This window comes from Podarcis filfolensis (assembly GCF_964270895.1).
Source record: "Podarcis filfolensis genome assembly, chromosome: 8".
NCBI classification, from domain to species: domain Eukaryota; kingdom Metazoa; phylum Chordata; class Lepidosauria; order Squamata; family Lacertidae; genus Podarcis; species Podarcis filfolensis.
The window spans coordinates 12,494,420-12,513,367 of record NC_139611.1 but is presented as its reverse complement, the minus strand read 5'-3'; the positions used below and the strand labels follow the sequence as shown (position 1 = coordinate 12,513,367).

Here is an 18,948-nt window from a genome sequence, read left to right as displayed (position 1 = left end):
TCCAGCCCGCAGACGGTCCGGGAATCAGCGTGTTTTTACATGAGTAGAATGTGTCCCTTTATTTAAAATGCATCTCTGGGTTATTTGTGGGGCCTGCCTGGTGTTTTTACATGAGTAGAATGTGTCCTTTTATTTAAAATGCACCTCTGGGTTATTTGTGGGGCATAGGAATTCGTTCACTCCCCCCCCCCCAATATAGTCTGGCCCACCACATGGTCTGAGGGATGGCAGACTGCCCCACAGCTGAAAAAGGTTGCTGACCCCTGGTCTAACATCACACACATTTTTTAGTTCCAATTCACCTCATTGTGCTTTCGACAAATTCTTAACCTTTACGCAATTCCTGTTAATCTGTTACATATCCAGAAAATTTTATACATTTATAAAGGTAAAGGGACCCCTGACCATTAGGTCCAGTCGCAGACAACTCTGGGGTTGTGGCGCTCATCTTGCTTTATACAGCTTCCGGGTCATGTGGCCAGCATGACTAAGCCGCTTCTGGCGAACCAGAGCAGCGCATGGAAACGCCGCTTGCCTTCCCGCTGGAGTGGTACCTATTTATCTACTTGCACTTCATGCTTTCGAACTGCTGGGTTGGCAGGAGCTGGGACCGAGCAACAGGAGGTTACCCCATTACGAGGATTTGAACCGCCTGTCTTCTGATCTGCAAGCCCTAGGCTTTGTGTTTTAACCCATAGCACCACCCAAATCCCTTCTACATTCATAGTTACCCTCAATATTTAAGATTCAATCTAGACCTGTCAGGAGATTTGCATTTTCACAGTATTGTTTTAGATATTCTTTAGATGTTATCCATTCTTTACACACTTTCTGGTTTGAGTTTCCTCTTATTCTCCCAGTCATTTTCACAATTTCCAAGTATTCTATCATCTTCACCTGCCAGTCAAGCTTTGTAGGAATTAAGTCACATTTCCAGTGTTTTGCTACTAAAATTCTAGCCGCCGTAGTTGCATACGTAAAGATGGTTCTAAAGTTTTTTGGGATTTCACTGGAAGGTTTTAAGCAGAGGTTGGATGGCCGTCTATCAGGGATGCTTTAGTTGAGATTCCTGCATGGCGGGGGGTTGGACTAGATTACCCTCAGGGGTCCCCTTGACCAACTCTACAATTACAGTGGTACCTCGGGTTAAGTACTTAATTCGTTCCGGAGGTCCGTTCTTAACCTGAAACTGTTCTTAACCTGAAGCACCACTTTAGCTAATGGGGCCTCCCGCTGCGCCGCTGGAGCACGATTTCTGTTCTCATCCTGAAGCAAAGTTCTTAACCCGAGGTACTATTCCTGGGTTAGCGGAGTCTGTAACCTGCAGCGTCTGTAACCTGAAGCGCCTGTAACCCGAGATACCACTGCATTCTAAGGCGCCGCCACAACCAAACCGCAGAGCTCCGCCCCGAGGCGCTTCCAAAACGCGGGCGGCTGGCTCGGCGCGTTCGGTGGGGCTGACTCTTTGTTCCCCCGGCCGGGAGGCGGAGCGAGGCCCCGATTCCTCCCCCTTCGATGGGGCGGGCTCTGCCGTCAGCTGACTCGGCCGCCTCCGCCAACCCTCCCGCCGGCGCCGCAGGGGAGGAGCTGCGGCCGAGTCGGGCTGAGAAAAAAACAAAGCCGCGCTCCGGGTCGGCGTCTGAACAGCCGCCAAGAGGAGCGAATCCGGTTTGGGCGCAATGGCACCCCGGGGCGCGCAGACGAGGGCCAGGAGCTAAAGCGCCTTCAGCATCTTTGGGAATCGGAGTGAGTTGAATGATTGCGGTTGGGGGTTGTCCCCAGGGGAAGTAGGGTTCCTAACCCGGGGGTAGGGCACGATGTTTCCCTCCCCCGAGGTCAAACCAGGGCAGGTATTGTTTGAAAACCCTATTTTCCTTTCCCAGCTTAATTTATTGATGCTAGCTCCATCGGTTTATCGTACTAGCCAAAGGCCAGGATGAGAAAAATTCGTGATGCTAAGTACAATATATTTATAAATTTTATATACCGCTTGATTTTTATATTTATTTTTTTTAAAAAAACCTTCTCAAAAGCAGTTTCCAAAAGGCAAAACGATAAAATTAGCACAAAAAAACAATAATTTAAGGTAAAATAGCAATAGACTAAAAACAGATTAAAACTCGCATCATAATAATCTGGGGAGGCTGGCGTAAAAAATGTTTTTAGCCGGCACCGAAAAAGAGGAGAGTGAAGGCTCCTGCCTGATTTCAATGGGCAGGGAGTTCCAAAGTGCAGCCACACAAGAAGATTGAGTTATTACTATCTATCGTTATTCCTTGATGACTGTCTTGCAAATGAAATGGAAGACCACCTGGGGCTTAGGTTTATCCGGAGGCTGTTTATCAGCAAGCCCCCATCCCACCGAAGGCCTTGGGTGTGGTTCCTTCTTTCTTACAAAATAAAAAAAAGCCACTCTGCCTGTGCTCAGAGGCCTTCCTGTGTCCCAGAACTGCCCCCAGGCTTGAAAAAAGTAGGTAATGATTCAGCCTGGGGAAAACCTTATTATTAAATGGAGTTTGGTAGGGAGGAAAAAAATTTTGTTCATTTTCTTTGATGGTATATTGAACGTTTTTGGATGGGTGGGAGAAGATGAATCGTGGCCCATTGCAACTGCTAATTATTACAAGTGGCTAATTAAGTACAAGTGGCTTCTTTCATTTCCAGACCTCTGCAAAGGTGGAAAGCAGCGGTAAACAAGAGTAACTCTGGGCATGCGCCGAGTATATTCCTCCATCTTTGCTCACAGCCAGTTTGGAATTCACTTCTTTGTGTTCCACCTGCTAGATCTGTCCTGGGGGAGGTCATTGTGGATGCTATTCTGGCTCCTTTTTGTTTGTTTGTTTTTTTTGCAACTTTATTTTTGTGAAACAATCTCCCTGTTCTTGCAGTAACCAATAGAGCCTAACCCAAAAGTTCTGGCCCCTAGCTATAGCAGAGTAGATTTCCCCCACCAAATTTCCATCAGGCCAAAGCCTCAATGTCCCTTTGGGACAGTTCCTTCTTGGCTACCGTGAGAGAGCAGGATACTCTCTAAATCATGGGTAGGCAAACTAAGGCCCGGGGGCCGGATCCGGCCCAATTGCCTTCTAAATCCGGCCCACGGACGGTCCGGGAATCAGTGTGTTTTTACATGAGTAGAATGTGTGATTTTATTTAAAATGCATTTCTGGGTGATTTGTGGGGCCTGCCTGGTGTTTTTACATGAGTAGAATGTGCCCTTTTACATTGGTACCGCGGGTTACAGATACTTCAGGTTACAGACTCCGCTAACCCAGAAATAGTACCTTGGGTTAAGAACTATGCTTCAGGATGAGAACAGAAATCGCACAGCGGCAGCGGGAGGCCCCATTAGCTAAAGTGGTACCTCAGGTTAAGAACAGTTTCAGGTTAAGAACCGACCTCCGGAACAAATTAAGTTCTTAACCCGAGGTACCACTGTATTTAAAATGCATCTCTGGGTTATTTGTGGGGCATAGGAATTAGTTCATCCCCCCCCCAAAAAATAGTCCGGCCCTCACAAGGTCTGAGGGACAGTGGACCAGCCCCCTGCTGAAAAAGTTTGGTGACCCCAGTTCTAAATTCTCCAAGCGATCTTTGTCCACAAGGGCTGATGGTTTTGTGACCTCTTTTCCACCCGGATCTATAGAATGAAAAACAGCCTTTTGTCCTCACCTAGAACAGACCAGGGATGTGGGGCTGGGGAGACTCCACTAGACTTCTTCTCAGACAAACATTTGGATAGCAAACCAGGTCACCGTGTGCTAAATACTGAAGTGGTTTGTCACCCTCTTGTTTACACACACCAAGGTGAAGCGCTCCAGAATCTGGTCTTGCCTTTGGACTCCAGTCAGAAAGTTTTGTGTGTTTTTTTTAAAAAAGCTTTTTACTTTCTTGTTTGGCTAGCAAAAAAGAAAAAAGAAAAAAGAATTCAGCTTTGGAAGACCAAACTCACTCTCTCCCTTTCTCTCTCTCTCTCTCTCTCTCTCTCTCTCTCTCTCTCTCTCTCTCTGTGTGTGTGTGTGTCAGAATGAAAAATAAATTTTGTGCTGAAATGACGATTTCTCTGTGCCTGCAAAGCAAGAATATGTGCTGGGGTGGGCAATTCTTGCCGGCTAAAGTCCTCTCTCTTTTGCTTTGCCTGTGGGATTGTGAAAGGTTCCCTGCTCACGAGTGTGATTCTTCCTTGAACTGTTTTTTTAAGTATGCAAAATGCTGATGGCCCTCGTGTCAGCTGTCTAGATCCCAGAAAAAGTGCTTTGCAAGAGTAGCTGCTTTGGACAGTGCCCAGGTTAGGGAGGGGAGGGTTTGAAAGAGATGGAGGGTTTCCCTTGACATTTGGGTCCAGGCTGGTAGTTGGAGATACACTACCCCTGAACTTGGAGGCTCCATTAAGCCCCAGTGGCAAATAGCTGTACTGGCTTGCATCCAATGTTAAGAGTAGACCAGGGGTAGGCAACCTAAGGCCCGGGGGCCAGATGTGGCCCAATTGCCTTCTCAATCCAGCCCGCAGACGGTCCGGGAATCAGCGTGTTTTTACATGAGTAGAATGTGTCCTTTTATTTAAAAGGCATCTCTGGGTAATTTGTGGGGCATAGGAATTCGTTCATTTTTTCCTCCAAAATATAGTCTGGCCCACCACATGGTCTGAGAGACGGTGGACCGGCCCACGGCTGAAAAAGGTTGCTGACCTCTGGAGTAGACCAACCACACAGTTTGGCTAATTTAGGTTCATTCATTTCAGTGGGTCTGCTTAGTTGGATAAAGGTAAAGGGACCCCTGACCATTAGGTCCAGTCATGACCAACTCTGGGGTTGTGGCGCTTATCTCGCTTTATTGGCCGAGGGAGCCGGCGTACAGCTTCCGGGTCATGTGGCCAGCATGACTAAGCCGCTTCTGGCGAACCAGAGCTGCTCACGGAAACAACATTTACCTTCCCGCTGGAGTGGTACCTATTTATCTACTTGCACTCTGAGGTGCTTTTAAACTGCTAGGTTGGCAGGAGCAGGGGCCGAGCAACGGGAGCTCACCCCGTCACGGGGATTCGAACCACCGACCTTCTGATCGGCAAGCCCTAGGCTCTGTGGTTTAACCCACAGCGCCACCCGCGTCCCTTGCTTAGTTGGATACAACCCTTTAAACTAGCCTCCCCCAACCTGATTCCCTCTAGATGTTTGTTTAGCATTCTAGGTTAAAATTATGGATTAAATATGTGTCTGAGAAGGCTTTACCTAAAAGGAAAAGTTTTTTAGCAGACGTCAGGAAGAATACAATTGAGACATTTGACCAATGTCAATTAGCAGGGAGTTTCAGAGTGCAGCCACGCTAAAAGACTGATTCCTATGACACTTATTTCTTTCCTTTCTTCCTTGGCAGGTTCACGGTTCGGCTATGGACAAATAATCCTGCTCCTTATGTTTCGTGTGACTTCTGCAGCCTTGCCTCCCTTTCCCTAAATTGAGCCTTTGCTCAGATACGCACAATGCCGGTTCATCTGCAAATGATCGGTTCCCTGAGCATGAATTTCTCAGATTGCCCCAATGGCTCCCAGTGGGTTTGGGAGATATTCCACGAATGTGCCCAGGACGGCTGGGACATATCCAGCGTGGTGCTGGGCTTGCTCTCCATCTTCTGCTTTGCTGCGGCGGCTTTCCCGTAAGTAACAAAAAGCAAAAACACCCAACGGTTGCTTCCTCTTTGGTTGCCTTGAGAGATCAGATCTCCTAATTGAAGAACTCAGTAACCCACTGCTGGAATGACGGGCGAGTTTCTCATTGCTAACCAACCCTGACGCAACATATTTTTTTTGGGAGGCGTGAGTCACTTCCCGCTCGAGCAAGTCTCCTGCTGCCCTTAGGAAACTCCGAGCTTTCCTTTTCCCCACTTTCTTTGCAATGGCAACGACAAAATCCCTCCAAATGAGACACGAAGCTCATGTGGCTGGCTGCAATCTCGAGCAAGGTAGTGCGCCCTGCGCTGCAACAGTTCGTTGCAGTTCTCACCTACGTTGTCTCTTAAAGTAAAGCCCAGGAAATATATCTACTTATTACTCACCAAATGGATTCCGGGCAGGTTGCGAAAACATCATTTAAAATGAAGTGCATAGGTGAAGCAGCGGTCGTTACTTGTTTCAGATGTCTTGAGAAAGATCTCTCTGTGGAAAAATGGTTGCCGGCTAGGTGGCCCATTGACCCTGATATAGCAGCTCTTCTTACATTCTTAAATACATGTATATCTTTTTGCCCAGGCTTTCCCTGACCCAAGACTGAAGACCCTGTCTTTATTTCTCTGAATTCCCTGAAATTTTATTTGTTTTTGTTTGCTTTTCTGCTCCCCAGAAGTTAATTAACCAGGCCTTTAATTTGATTGACATCCTATGACCTTTTAAAATGTGGTGGATTTTTTTTTTGCGGGGGGGCGTTATTGGGTTGTTGTTCATTTCAGTTATGTATTTTGTGGTTTTTATCTTTGATAAAATCTCTGAACTGCCCTGAGACCTCCGGGTATAGGGCGGTAATATAAATTCAACAAATAAAATCAAAAATAAACAACTGTTTTGCTGTTTACACCTTGCATTTTTGTTTCAGCGATGTTGTTTGTTCTTGCATCCTACACTTTTTAGAGATTAAAAAATATCATGCAGTTTATGCCTACTTTTAAATAAACGAATGTAAAATAAAACCCGTAAAACTAACTAATATCAAAGTAGCAAAACAGAAGCACAGAACTATATCTATATAAACAGTAATATTGTAACCGTGTGTATATGTATATGTGTCTGTGTGTGTCTACATGCAGACTTCTACAACCTGCCTTTTGACTGGGGGCCTGGTCACCTGGAGATATAATGTGCTTGCCCTAGGTGACCAAGCAAAGCTTGACCAGCAAGCCTACTCTAACTGCTTCTTCCTCCAATGTCTCCCTGCTGCAGCCAATACTACCTGGCCTGTAAAACTGGGATTATGGACCAGGCGTTATCTGTCTACTTCCTGTTGGGATGGTTAGGAGGAGACTCTTTAAACCTGATCGGGTCATTCTTGGCTGACCAGCTACCACTACAGGTAAGAAGAGCCTTTCTGGAACAGAGTGAACTGAACTGAAATAGATGCTCTCATCCATGTTTTGTGTGGTTTAAAATAGGACCACTCTGTTCTGCCCTGGTCAGACCTCACTTGGGAGTCCTCTGTCCAGTTCTGGGCATCCAATCTAGATCTGCATTGGCTCCCAGTACGTTTCCGAGCACAATTCAAAGTGTTGGTGCTGACCTTTAAAGCCCTAAAAGGCCTCGGTCCAGTATATCTGAAGGAGCGTCTCCACCCCCATCGTTCAGCCCGGACACTGAGGTCCAGCGCTGAGGGCCTTCTGGCGGTTCCCTCATTGCGAGAAGTGAGGTTACAGGGAACCAGGCAGAGGGCCTTTTCTGTAGTGGCACCAGCCCTGTGGAATGCTCTCCCTTCAGATGTGAAGGAAATAATAATAATAATAATAATTTATTTATACCCTGTCCTCCCCAGCCAAGACCGGGCTCAGGGCGGCTAACAACCATTAATAAAAACAAGTTGATTAAAATACAATTTAAAAGATTAAGATACAACATTAAAACAATTAGGGAGCAATCTCATCATAGGAGGATAAAGGAAAAAGAAAGAGGGGGAGGGAATCAAACTGATTCTAAGCCAAAGGTCAGGTGGAACAACTCTGTCTTACAGGCCCTGCAGAAAGAGATCAGATCCCGCAGGGCCCTGGTCTCAAGAGACAGAGCGTTCCACCAGGCCGGAGCCAGTGTTGAAAAGGCCCTGGCTCTGGTTGAGGCTAATCTAACTTCCTTAGGGCCCAGGACCTCTAAATAAGCAGCTATCTTATCTTTAAAAAACATCTGAAGGCAGCTCTGTTTAGGGAAGTTTTTAATATTTAACACTATTGTTTTTAACACTCGATTGTGAAACTCAGCCAGATGGGTGGGGTATAAATAATAATAATTGTTGTTGTTGTTGTTGTTGTTGTTATCATCATCATCATCATCATCATCCCAGTTTAAGGATATTAACCAGCTGGAATGGGTGCTGAGGAGGGTGACCCAAGAGGATGAAGGGTAGGCATAGGCTAGGTTACCAGATGTCCCCGGTTCCCAGGGACAGTCCCCGGATTTGCAAATCTGTCCCCGGACAAATTCCATCCCCGGAATGTCCCCATATTTGCAAATCTGTCCCCGGGAAACGTGGCAGCGGCAGCTTCAGCAGCCCAGAGCCAGTCTGGTAGCGCAGTTGGCTCTGGCTGGCTTCAGGAGCTGCTCACTGCCGCCGCCACTGCCGAAGGAGAACCGGGGACGTCCGGCGGTACAGATCTCCTGCCCCTTCCCCCTTTGTTTTGACAGATCGGGGGAGGCTCAGGAGTCGTGGGCGGGCGGTCGTTGCCCTGAGTTTTTTAAAAGGCAGCCCTGTTTAGGGAAGCTTTTAGGTTATTGTATTTTAGTGTTCTGTTGGAAGCTACCCAGAGTGGCTGGGGAAACCCAGCCAGATGGGCCGGGTATTATTATTATTATTATTATTATTAAAACTGGGCAACGACCGCCTGCCTGCGACTCCCGAACCTTCCCCAATCTGTCAAAAGAAAGGGAGAAGGGGGCAGGAGATCAGGGAAGGCTCGGGAGTCACAGGCAGGCTGCACACTGTTGCCCAGTTTTTTAAAAAAACTGCGCATTTATGTTTCACAGGGTGCGAAAGAAGGGCTTTGCACCTTTATACAATATGCATGTTCTTGGGCCCAGGGTCTTTTGCCTCACCATCCCCACTACTGACTCCCTGTTGCTACTCAGCTTCCAAAAAAAAAAAAAAAGGGTCCCCGGATTCATTGAAAAAAATCTGGTTACCATAGCATAGGCAAACTCTGACCCTCCAGATGTTTGGGACTACAATTCCCATCATCCCTAGCTAACAGGACCAGTGGTCAGGGATGATGGGAATTGTAGTTCCAAACATCTGGATCACTTTGCGGAATCTGTATAGCCTGGGTTCAGAATTTTAATTCTTTTAAATTCAGAGTTGCTGTTGACAGCCCTCTCTCTCTCTCTCCCTCTCTCTCTCTTTCTTTCTTTCTTTCTCTCTTTCTCTGCCACAGGTATACACAGCCATCTATTATGTACTGGCAGACCTGCTTATGATGTCTCTCTACCTCTATTACAAAGTCAAGAACCAGAACAGAACCTGTAAGTTTCAACTCACTAACACGGGCCAAGAAAAGCAGGTTTTGCAAAACATTAAACAATTGTAACTTAAAAAACAACAACAAACAACCGAAAACATTAGCCCTGTTTTCAGGAAATACTTTCAACACAAGTTGGGGCCCCATTTTGGGGTTTGGAGCATGCAACTTAATTCTAGTTTTTATCTCTGGGCATGTGCAGAGTTCTCTGCCCTACTTTGCCTATGGTTAACAACAAACCAAAGCACTAGGACTGCAGTTTTCCTGGAATACCCTTTAAACCTTTCTACTCAATGCTCACCGACTTCCAGGGTGGAATGCAAGCTGGTGTGGGTGTGCGCTCTGTACATGCTCTAACGCTTACTTAATTGGCTCCAGGGCTCAACATCTACCCTGCCACTGCATAACCACGTTCCTCTCCTATACATTTTAACTGTTGTCAGTTTGTATAGTGCCATCAGTTTCTGTGATGCTTTAGAGTACAAAAGGGCAGATTGTTGTCTCAAAACACCTACAATCTAAAGTTTGGCAAGGATTCATAAATTAGAAGCCCTGGGTCAATCTTAAATCGTAATCCTTAAATCTTTCCCCACCCTTTAAAACAAAGGACTTGCCTCTCCATTTGTTAATTTCATCAAACTTTTTTTTAAAAAACCAATCCTTCCTGTAGATCTGTTAACTCAGTGAACAACTTCCTGGCTGCTGATAATGAATTTATCTCTTCCTCTTTTTTTGCGATATTTTAACACTGTGAGGCTGAAGGTCAGTGGCCGGGTGTCATTTTGGGACTGTTCCCCTAAAGGAAAGTCTGTTACCCATGCCATAATTCTGGGAAACCCTAAATGTACCCCCCAAAAGCCACAGTAGGGCTAAACATTACTAATAATGTTTTATTATTGACTAATTGCACTTTTTCCCTCTATTGAGCTCATGTAATCCCCACAACAATCGTGGGCCGTAGGTTAGGCCGAGAGGGCAGGTACTGGCCTCCAGTGAGCCTAATAATAATAATAATAATAATAATAATAATAATAATAATAATTTTTATTTATACCCTGCCCTCCCCAGCCAAGGCCGGGCTTAGGGCAGCTAAGAAGCAATAATAAAAACAAGTTGAATGAATACAACTTAAAAACAAGATTAAAATGCAACATTAAAATATTGAAACATTAAAATATTAAAATGCAGCCTCATCACAGGAGGAGAAAGGAAAAGAAAAAAGAAAGAGAGGGCAGATTTGAACCCTGTTCTCTCCCAGGTTCTGGCAAAACAGGCTAACCACTACGCCACACTGCCTCTCATATCCCAACTTTCCTCCAAGTGGCATACGTGGTTCTCCCCGATCCATTTTGCCCTCACGAAAACAACCCTGCGGGCTAGAAGAGGCTGAGAGGCAGTGACGGGCCCAAGCTCCCCCAGCGAGCTTTGTGGCTGAGTGGGGGATTTGAACTCTGCTGTCCCAGGTCCTAGGCTGATGCTCCAAACCACTATGCCACACTGCTGAAATGTTGGGGAAATTGTCAGGCAGAAGCTTGCTGCGTTGGTCCAGCTCCGAGGGCCTTCTGGTTGTTCCCTCACTGCGAGAAGTGAGGTTACGGGGAACCAGGCAGAGGGCCTTCTCGGTGGTGGTGCCTGCCCTGTGGAACGCCCTCCCATTAGATGTCAAGGAAATAAACAACCATCTGACTTTTAGAAGACATCTGAAGGCATCCTGTATAGGGAAGTTTTTCATGTTCGACGTTTTATTATGTTTTTATATGTTTTATACAGGGGTCAGCAAATTTTTCCAGCAGGGGTCCGGTCCACTGTCCCTCAGACCTTGTGGGAGGCTGGACTGTATTTGGGGGGGGGCATGAATGAATGCCTATGCCCCACAAATTACCCAGAGATGGCATTTTAAATAAAAGCACACATTCTACTCATGTAAAAACACGCTGATTCCTGGACCATCCGCGGGCCGGATTTAGAAGGCAATTGGGCCACATCCGGCCCCCGGGCCTTAGGTTGCCTACCCCTGTGTTAGATGATGTGTTGTTAGTTAATATTTAGTTGTCATTGAGATATTGTCTTTGTGTTGTTATATGTAAATTGCTTTGCAATAACAATTGCAAACCCATGTTTTTATATGTCCCAGAGTGGCTGGGGCAACCCAGCCAGATGGGCAGGATACAAATAATAAAATTATTATTATTACTTCGGGAAACTTTTTAAGGGGGTTTCCCATCCCCTTGTTCACACGCCCGCCCGCCCCCCCCCCCGGTCAGTTTTCTGGCTTATCCTAAACTCTGGCCAGTTTTGTGCCTTATCCTAAACCAATTTCTCTCTCTTTTTTTTAAGAAATATTTATTGAAGTTTTACAAAAACAAATATACAAGAACACCTAATAAAAGAAAAAATAAAAATAAAAATACAACATATAAACACACAGAAAAAATAAGAAAAATTAAAAACAATTCCATTTTTCATAACTTAAAACTCATTTGCTTGTTTCTTTGACCTCCTCACACCTCCCCTTCTTGTATTCCCATTTAAATAATCAAATCAGCAAATCCTTACCCTCTTTCATTTATCTTAACTCTATATCTTAACATTTTATAACTCTGTATTTTCATCCATTATCAATTCATCACTTATTTCCAATCCAACATCATTTTAATTATGTTTTTACCTATTTATAACCCTTTTTTCATATTCTCTTAAAGCATTACAGCTGGAAACCTAAACCAATTTCTCTCTTTCCCTCCTTAGTCTCCGCTTCAATCAATGCCGCTTTTGTGTTCCTCGTTGTGGGAACGGTGTCTGTGACCTCCATCGTGGGCAGACCCTCCTCTCTTCCCGGAGATGACACTGCATCCTTCAGAGGGAGGATGCTTCTCTCGTCCGCAGAAGATCATCCTGGGTGGGAGGTATGCTTGTTTATTTGTTTCACCTAAAGATTGGAAGCTGGAGGTCATGTGAGGCGCAGGGCGGGCCCGGTGCTCAGGTTTCTGCTGGAAGAAACCCCTCCCAATTTTATGACATAGTTACGACAAATATATGATGTTTCACTAAGGGTGTTATGGGTAATTTGGAAAACCTATAAAAAGGGGGGGACGCGGGTGGCGCTGTGGTCTAAACCGCAGAGATTAGGGCTTGCTGATCAGAAGGTCGGTGGTTCGAATCCCCACGACGGAGTGAGCTTCCATTGCTCGGTCCCAGCTCTTGCCAACCTAGCAGTTCGAAAGCACATCAAAGTGCAAGTAGATAAATAGGTACCGCTCCGGCGGGAAGGTAAACGGCGTTTCCGTGTGCTGCTCTGGTTTGCCAGAAGCGGCTTAGTCATGCTGGCCACATGACCTGGAAGCTGCTCCCTCGGCCAATAAAGCGAGATGAGCGCCGCAACCCCAGAGTTGTCCACGACTGGACCTAACGGTCAGGGGTCCCTTTACCTTTTATAAAAAGGGGAGCCATCCTTTGTTCGGGGCTTCTTTCTGCTTCTTCTACATGGTAGTTTGATGTTGCAACAATAAAGATCAGGCCTACAGGCTGCTGTTTTGCTCCTATAAAAAGACAAAAAAAGACAGGAACAAATTGAAAGTAAACAGGGGACAAGAGGAGGAGGAGGACTTTGCAAGAGAGTGGCATCACTTAGTCACTTTTGTTAATTTGTCTCCTATTTTACATCACCTGAGGGGTTGGGCCTCTTGGAAGTGAACTATTTTGGCAGATTTGGTAGTGGGACTGTCTCCCTCGGGTGGGCTCTCCTTCCTTGGAGGTTTTTAAGCAGAGGTTGGATGGCCACGTGTCATGGATGCTTTAGCTGAGATTCCTGCATTGCAGGGGGTTGGACTAGATAATAATAATAATAATAATAATAATAATAATAATAATAATAATAATAATAATAATTTATACCCTGCCCTCCCCAGCCAAGGCCAGGCTCAGGGCGGCTAACAAGCAATAATAAAAACAAGTTGAATGAATACAAAAACAAGATTAAAATACATTAAAATATCGAAACATTAAAATATTAAAATGCAGCCTCATCACAGGAGGAGAAAGGAAAAAGAAAAAAGAAAGAAGGGGAAGGGAATCAAATTGGCTCCAAGCCAAAGGCCAGGCAGAACAACTCTGTCTTACAGGCCCTGCGGAAAGAAATCAGATCCTGCAGGGCCCTGGTCTCATGAGGCAGAGCGTTCCACCAGGCCGGAGCCAGTGTTGAAAAGGCCCTGGCTCTGGTTGAAGCTAATCTAACTTCCTTAGGGCCCAGGACCTCTAGGGTGTTGCTATTTATGGACCTTGAGGCTCTCCGTGGGGCATACCAGGAAAGGCGGTCCCCTAGGTACGAGGGTCCTAGGCCGTGAAGGGCTTCAAAGGTCAAAACCAGTACCTTAAATCTGACCCTGTACTCCACCGGGAGCCAGTGCAGCTGGAAAAGCACTGGGTGAATATGCTCCCATGGCAGAGACCCCGTGAGGAGCCTCGCTGCAGCATTCTGCACCCACTGGAGTTTCTGGGACAGCTTCAAGGGCAGCCCCACGTAGAGCGAATTACAGTAGTCTAGCCTGGAGGTGACCGTCGCATGGATCATGGATAGATGACCCTCAAGGTCCCTTCCAGCTGTATGATTTGCTTGTGAACGGTTCTTTCTTTGCCACGCTTACCTGCCGAGGAGTAACGGGAGATTCTTATGACACTTGGAACCAAAGGGCCTTGTTGGTGAGGGGGCATGTAATTTCATAAAAGTTTTGTTTCAGTTAATTGGTTTGTTATAATGATTTTGTGTATGCTTGCTTGAGTGGGGAAAATATAATAGTGCATTGCAGTTGCTCCAGCTCACTTCATTCAACAACAGGTTACGTATAGGTAACTCGTAACTTGTGTGCGTTTAACGGATGCACATTCAGCCAAATGGAAATATAATCCAGTCAGGCACTGAAAATAGAAAAACAACTAGAACTAAACCAGGCCAGGTGGAAAAACTACTTGCCCCCAAGAAAACTTCCTTAAAGGGAAAGTGTTCAGTGCACAAGAAGAAGCCTAAGAATGTTAAAATGAGACGCCGAAAGCTGTCCTCTCGGACTGGAAAAATGAATTTCTCAAAGCTATTTAAGCTGTTGGAGAATTCAAACACAAAGAACTCCAGCACAACAACCCAAAATAAGAGCAAAAGCCCAAGCATGTTAAAAAGCAGCTTTCTGAACTTGGCCAAAACAATTTTAAAAAATAAAAAGGTGAGGTGGGCATCAGGGGGAAAAGGCTTTGGCAAGCCCACCTGCCAACGGACCCAGTCTGTTTTGACTTTACACGATTTTGGCTTTACACGCTGTTCCCAGAAAATAACCCCACTGTAAACTGAGAGCTGTCTATATTTCCTTATTCTTGAAAAACGAATAAAAAATATTTTCAAAAAATAGAGGAGGGGAGCCAGAGGGTGGCGGGCTGGTTTGGGCAGAATTAATTTTAAACCTGTTCCGTTCTTGGGCCATTTATTTATTTTTAACGGCCTCATTTCCTTCCGCAGCCTTTCACCCAGCAAGAAATCATTGGTTTCATTATCGGGTCTGTTTCGTCTGTCCTCTACCTGCTTTCCCGGGTCCCACAGATCTACACGAATGTAAGCTGCGCTCGGGGAAATGGGGCAGGGTCTGGTTCAGTACCAGCGGCTCTTTCAGGCTGGCTTGGGAGGGAGGTTAAAGTATCTCAGTGGCAGAGCAACTGCTCTGCATGTCGAAGTTTCTGGGTTCAACTCGCAGTGGCATTTCCGGATAGGGCCAGGAGAGACAGGGCATCTGAAACCCTGGGTGGCTGCTGCCAGTCAGAGAAGATCAAGCTAAATGGAGCAGTGGTCTGACTCAGTATGAAGGCAGCTGACTTTGCTTTTGTTTAAATGGGCCCTTTTCTTTGAACCATGAGGACTAGAATTTTACTTTTTAAAAAAACTTTTATTGATACAGTAGTACCTTGGGTTACATACACTTCAGGTTACATACGCTTCAGGATACAGACTCCGCTAACCCAGAAATAGTGCTTCAGGTTAAGAACTTTGCTTCAGGATGAGAACAGAAATCATGCTCTGGCAGTGCGGCAGCAGCGGGAGGCCCCATTAGCTAAAGTGGTGCTTCAGGTTAAGAACAGTTTCAGGTTAAGAACAGACCTCCAGAACGAATTAAGTACTTAACCCGAGGTACCACTGTAAATGCAATACTTACAAACACAAAACACTAAACCAACTTCTTATACATAGATACATACACCTCTCAACTTAGATTAAAAAAAAAGAAAGAAAACAGACAAATTAAACATGCAAACATAAATTTTGACTTCCCTACACCTGTGTGTGGCTTCCTTTTTCTTTTCTTTTCGCTGTGTTATATTATTTTTGACTTCTCTCATCTTATACCCATTTCTTCTTAATTTTTTACTCTATCAGTTTCATTCATTGCATATCAATATATTAATACCAGAACAATGTTTTTTGATGTATTCCTTCACGCAAGTCCACTCCTCTATCAGTTTTTGGTCTGACTGGCTTCTTACTACTGCTGTAAGTCTTGCTGATTCTATATACAGTGGTAGCTCAGGTTAAGTACTTAATTTGTTCCAGAGGTCCGTACTTAACCTGAAACTGTTCTTAACCTGAAGCACTACTTTAGCTAATGGGGCCTCCCGCTGCCACCGCGCCGCCAGAGCATGATTTCTGTTCTCATCCTGAAGCAAAGTACTTAACCCAAGGTAATATTTCTGGGTTAGCAGAGTGTGTAACCTGAAGCGTATGTAACCTGAAGCGTATGTAACCTGAGGTACCACTGTATTCACAAAATCTTATTTGCCATTCTCTTTTTGAGGGAGTTTTTTCTCCCTTCCAGTTTTTTTTCTATAATCATTCTGGCCACAGCAGTTGCATATAAGAAAACGTTTTTCCTAGCGGCAGGAATATAGAATTTTACTTTCTTTTTAGCAGGTGGCAGAACATTCTGCTTTGCTTGCACGTGGTCTGAGTTTCCATTCCCAGTAGCATCACCAATCAAAAAGGGTTGGGCTGCTGGGGAGGGGAAAGGCCCTTCCCTGGTCTGTGGCCCTGGAGAGCTGCTGCCAGTCAGAGTAGACTGTATGGGGCTAGATGGGTGAATAGTCTGACCTGATCCAAAGCGGGCTTTGCTCATTTTCTGCAGTGGCTGTAGCTGGGTGGGAGAGAGATCACAAGTGGCCATCAGGAGCTCAGCTCAGTTCTGCTGCTAAAAACAAACCTTTTGCACCTGGTAGATCTGAAGAACGCAAGTACAGCCTGGCTACTGGATCAGACCAATGGCTCATCTATTCCAGTTCTGACACCCAGATGCCCCAAAGGGAAGCTCATAAGCAGGACCTGAGCCTATCGCTCTTGTGATTCCCAGCATTCAGTATCTAGAGCTTTACTGCCTCCAGGCAGAGCGTAGCCATCATGGCTAGTAGCCATTGATTATAGTATAAAAAAACACCACCAATGTAGATCTGAGAAGCCTGAAGTCTGCTTCTGTCTGCACGATTCCAAATGCATCTGCGTTGTTTGGCTTAAAGGTAAAGGTAAATGGACCCCTGACCATTAGGTCCAGTCGTGGCCGACTCTGGGGTTGCGGCGCTCATCTCGCTTTATTGGCCGAAGGAGCCGGCGTACAGCTTCCGGGTCATGTGGCCAGCATGACTAAGCCGCTTCTGGCAAACCAGAGCAGCGCACAGAAACGCCGTTTACTTTCCCGCCAGAGTGGTACCTATTTATCTACTTGCACTTTGGCGTGCTTTTGAACTGCTAGGTTGGCAGGAGCAGGGACTGAGCAGCAGGAGCTCACCCCGTCGCGGGGATTCGAACCGCTGACCTTCTGATTGGCAAGCCCTAGGCTCTGTGTTTTAACCCACAGCACCACCCTTAGATGTCCACAATTGTACCCCATTCTTCCCGACTCTCTGATAAGTGTTCCCGACTCTCTGATAGGTGTTCAGTCCCTGAAGGAATTGGCAGGTAGGGCTGGGAAAAGATTCCCTGCCAGAAAACCTTGAGAGCTGCTGTTGTTGTTGCTGATAATAATAATAAAAATAATAATTAATAATAATTTATTATTTATACCCCACCCAACTGGCTGGGTTTCCCCAGCCACTCTGGGCGGCTTCCAACTGAACACTAAAATACAATAACCTATTAAACATTAAAAGCTTCCCTAAACAGGGCTGCCTTGATAATTGCAATCCCTCTTAACTTACCCCGCAGTTCAAGAGGAAATCGACCGTCGGCATATCTTATTCTCTCTTCGCTCTGGTGATGCTGGGGAACACTTTGTACGGACTCAGCGTCCTGCTGAAAAACCCGGATCGGGGCCAAGCTGAAGGCAGCTACGTCATCCACCACCTCCCATGGCTGATTGGCAGTTTGGGAGTCCTGTCTCTCGACATCATTGTATCCTTTCTCTCTCTGCCCCGACTCCCCCACCCCAGCCAGAGTTCAGATTTTTTTGCGTTTCTGCAGAGGCAAAATCCCGTGCAGATATGAGAATTCTATAGACAATGCATCATAGTGCCATATCTTTTAATTATTTACCCAGGGAATCAACTCTCTGCTTACTCAACAAAGCTTGCTGAGTGATGTTGGGCCTAAGCTACCAAACGGCTGCATGGGTAAAACTGGGATTGGGTCCATCTACACCAGCTCAGCTCCTGGGAGTAAAGTGGGTCCGCTCTGCTGCATCTTCTCTTCTGCTCCTCTGCCCTGTCTTCATGCAAATTCAGAATTGTGATGAGGCATTCCAATGGGGCTGCGTGACGACAGCCTTATGTTTTTATCTATATAGGAAGGTATATGCTGCTGCCTTGATTTCTTTTCTCTCTTTTTTTGCAACACCACATTTAAGTAGCAAGGGTCTTTTAAAAAAAATAAAAGGATTACACAGATTAATTTGAGATGGACCAACGGTAAAATCAAGAGGCACACAATTAAAAACTAAAATTGGCTCTTCCTGCTGCAGAAACAGTCCTTAACTTTACCAATTCAGATCTCGTTTCAGTTCCTTGCCTACCGTCGGAAGAGGCTACCGTCGCTTGAAGAGAGGGAGGCTCTCCTGGGTGCGCAAGAGGAGCCTACCGAAAGCTGACAAGGCATGATTTTTAAGTGAATGAAGATGCTGTGAAGGCCTTCTCCATTCCACTGGACTTTGGAGAGCACGCAACACAGTTAATCCTTTACTGTTGAACAGATCCTTCTCCATTTCGTGGTTGGGCTGACTACCTCTAAACGGACAATGTTTCTATTTAAAAGGGTGGGTTGGGGAATTAATCTCACAGGTTGTAAGCTGAGGACTGAAAATGGTGCATATCTTTTTTTAATTTTTAAGTGTCTTTTGGAACTCAAGATGCACATAGCTCCCTCTTCACAATCACAATCCAAAATAAGGAAAAATGTAATTTAATGAGAAGGTTTGGATGGGATCAAAGGGAAATCACTGCAAGTGGGGATTGGTTAAAGCTATATCTCTGGGCTTCAAAGAGTTATTTGCCGTCATAAACACAGTCACAGGTGAATTCTGCCAAGGCCCATCAAGGGTAAAGGGCAGCGGTCTTGTTCTGTGGCACACACATTGGGCATTCATTGTGAATAAGCGTTTTATTTGCACAGATGGATAAATATGAAAATAAACTTAACCCCCGCTTTCTAATAATGTCTGGATGCATTGGGAGAAGACGAAACAGAACCGTGGACAGCCAATGAAGCTCAATGTTGGAAGATTCGGGGCAGGTAAAATT

General features: G+C 45.5%; 1 protein-coding gene across 1 annotated transcript; it reads left to right on the top strand.

Moving 5' to 3' along the window:
* The first annotated feature begins 1,561 nt into the window (after window positions 1-1,561).
* Window positions 1,562-18,863, top strand: SLC66A1 (solute carrier family 66 member 1). The gene is made up of 8 exons (XM_083628943.1): window positions 1,562-1,746; window positions 5,374-5,652; window positions 6,929-7,058; window positions 9,115-9,202; window positions 11,947-12,104; window positions 14,702-14,794; window positions 17,423-17,608; window positions 18,201-18,863. Exons 2-8 carry the CDS (start codon window positions 5,480-5,482, stop codon window positions 18,297-18,299), a joined length of 927 nt encoding a protein of 308 aa, XP_083485069.1. The 5' UTR covers window positions 1,562-1,746; window positions 5,374-5,479; the 3' UTR covers window positions 18,300-18,863.
* Window positions 18,864-18,948: the final 85 nt, after the last annotated feature.

Coding starts and splice junctions, on each gene's coding strand:
- SLC66A1 (XM_083628943.1), top strand. CDS start 5,480: ATGCCGGTTCATCTGCAAATGATCGGTTCCCTGAGCATGAATTTCTCA. Junction 5,653..6,928: donor TTTGCTGCGGCGGCTTTCCC/GTAAGTAACAAA, acceptor TCCCTGCTGCAG/CCAATACTACCTGGCCTGTA. Junction 9,203..11,946: donor CAAGAACCAGAACAGAACCT/GTAAGTTTCAAC, acceptor TTCCCTCCTTAG/TCTCCGCTTCAATCAATGCC.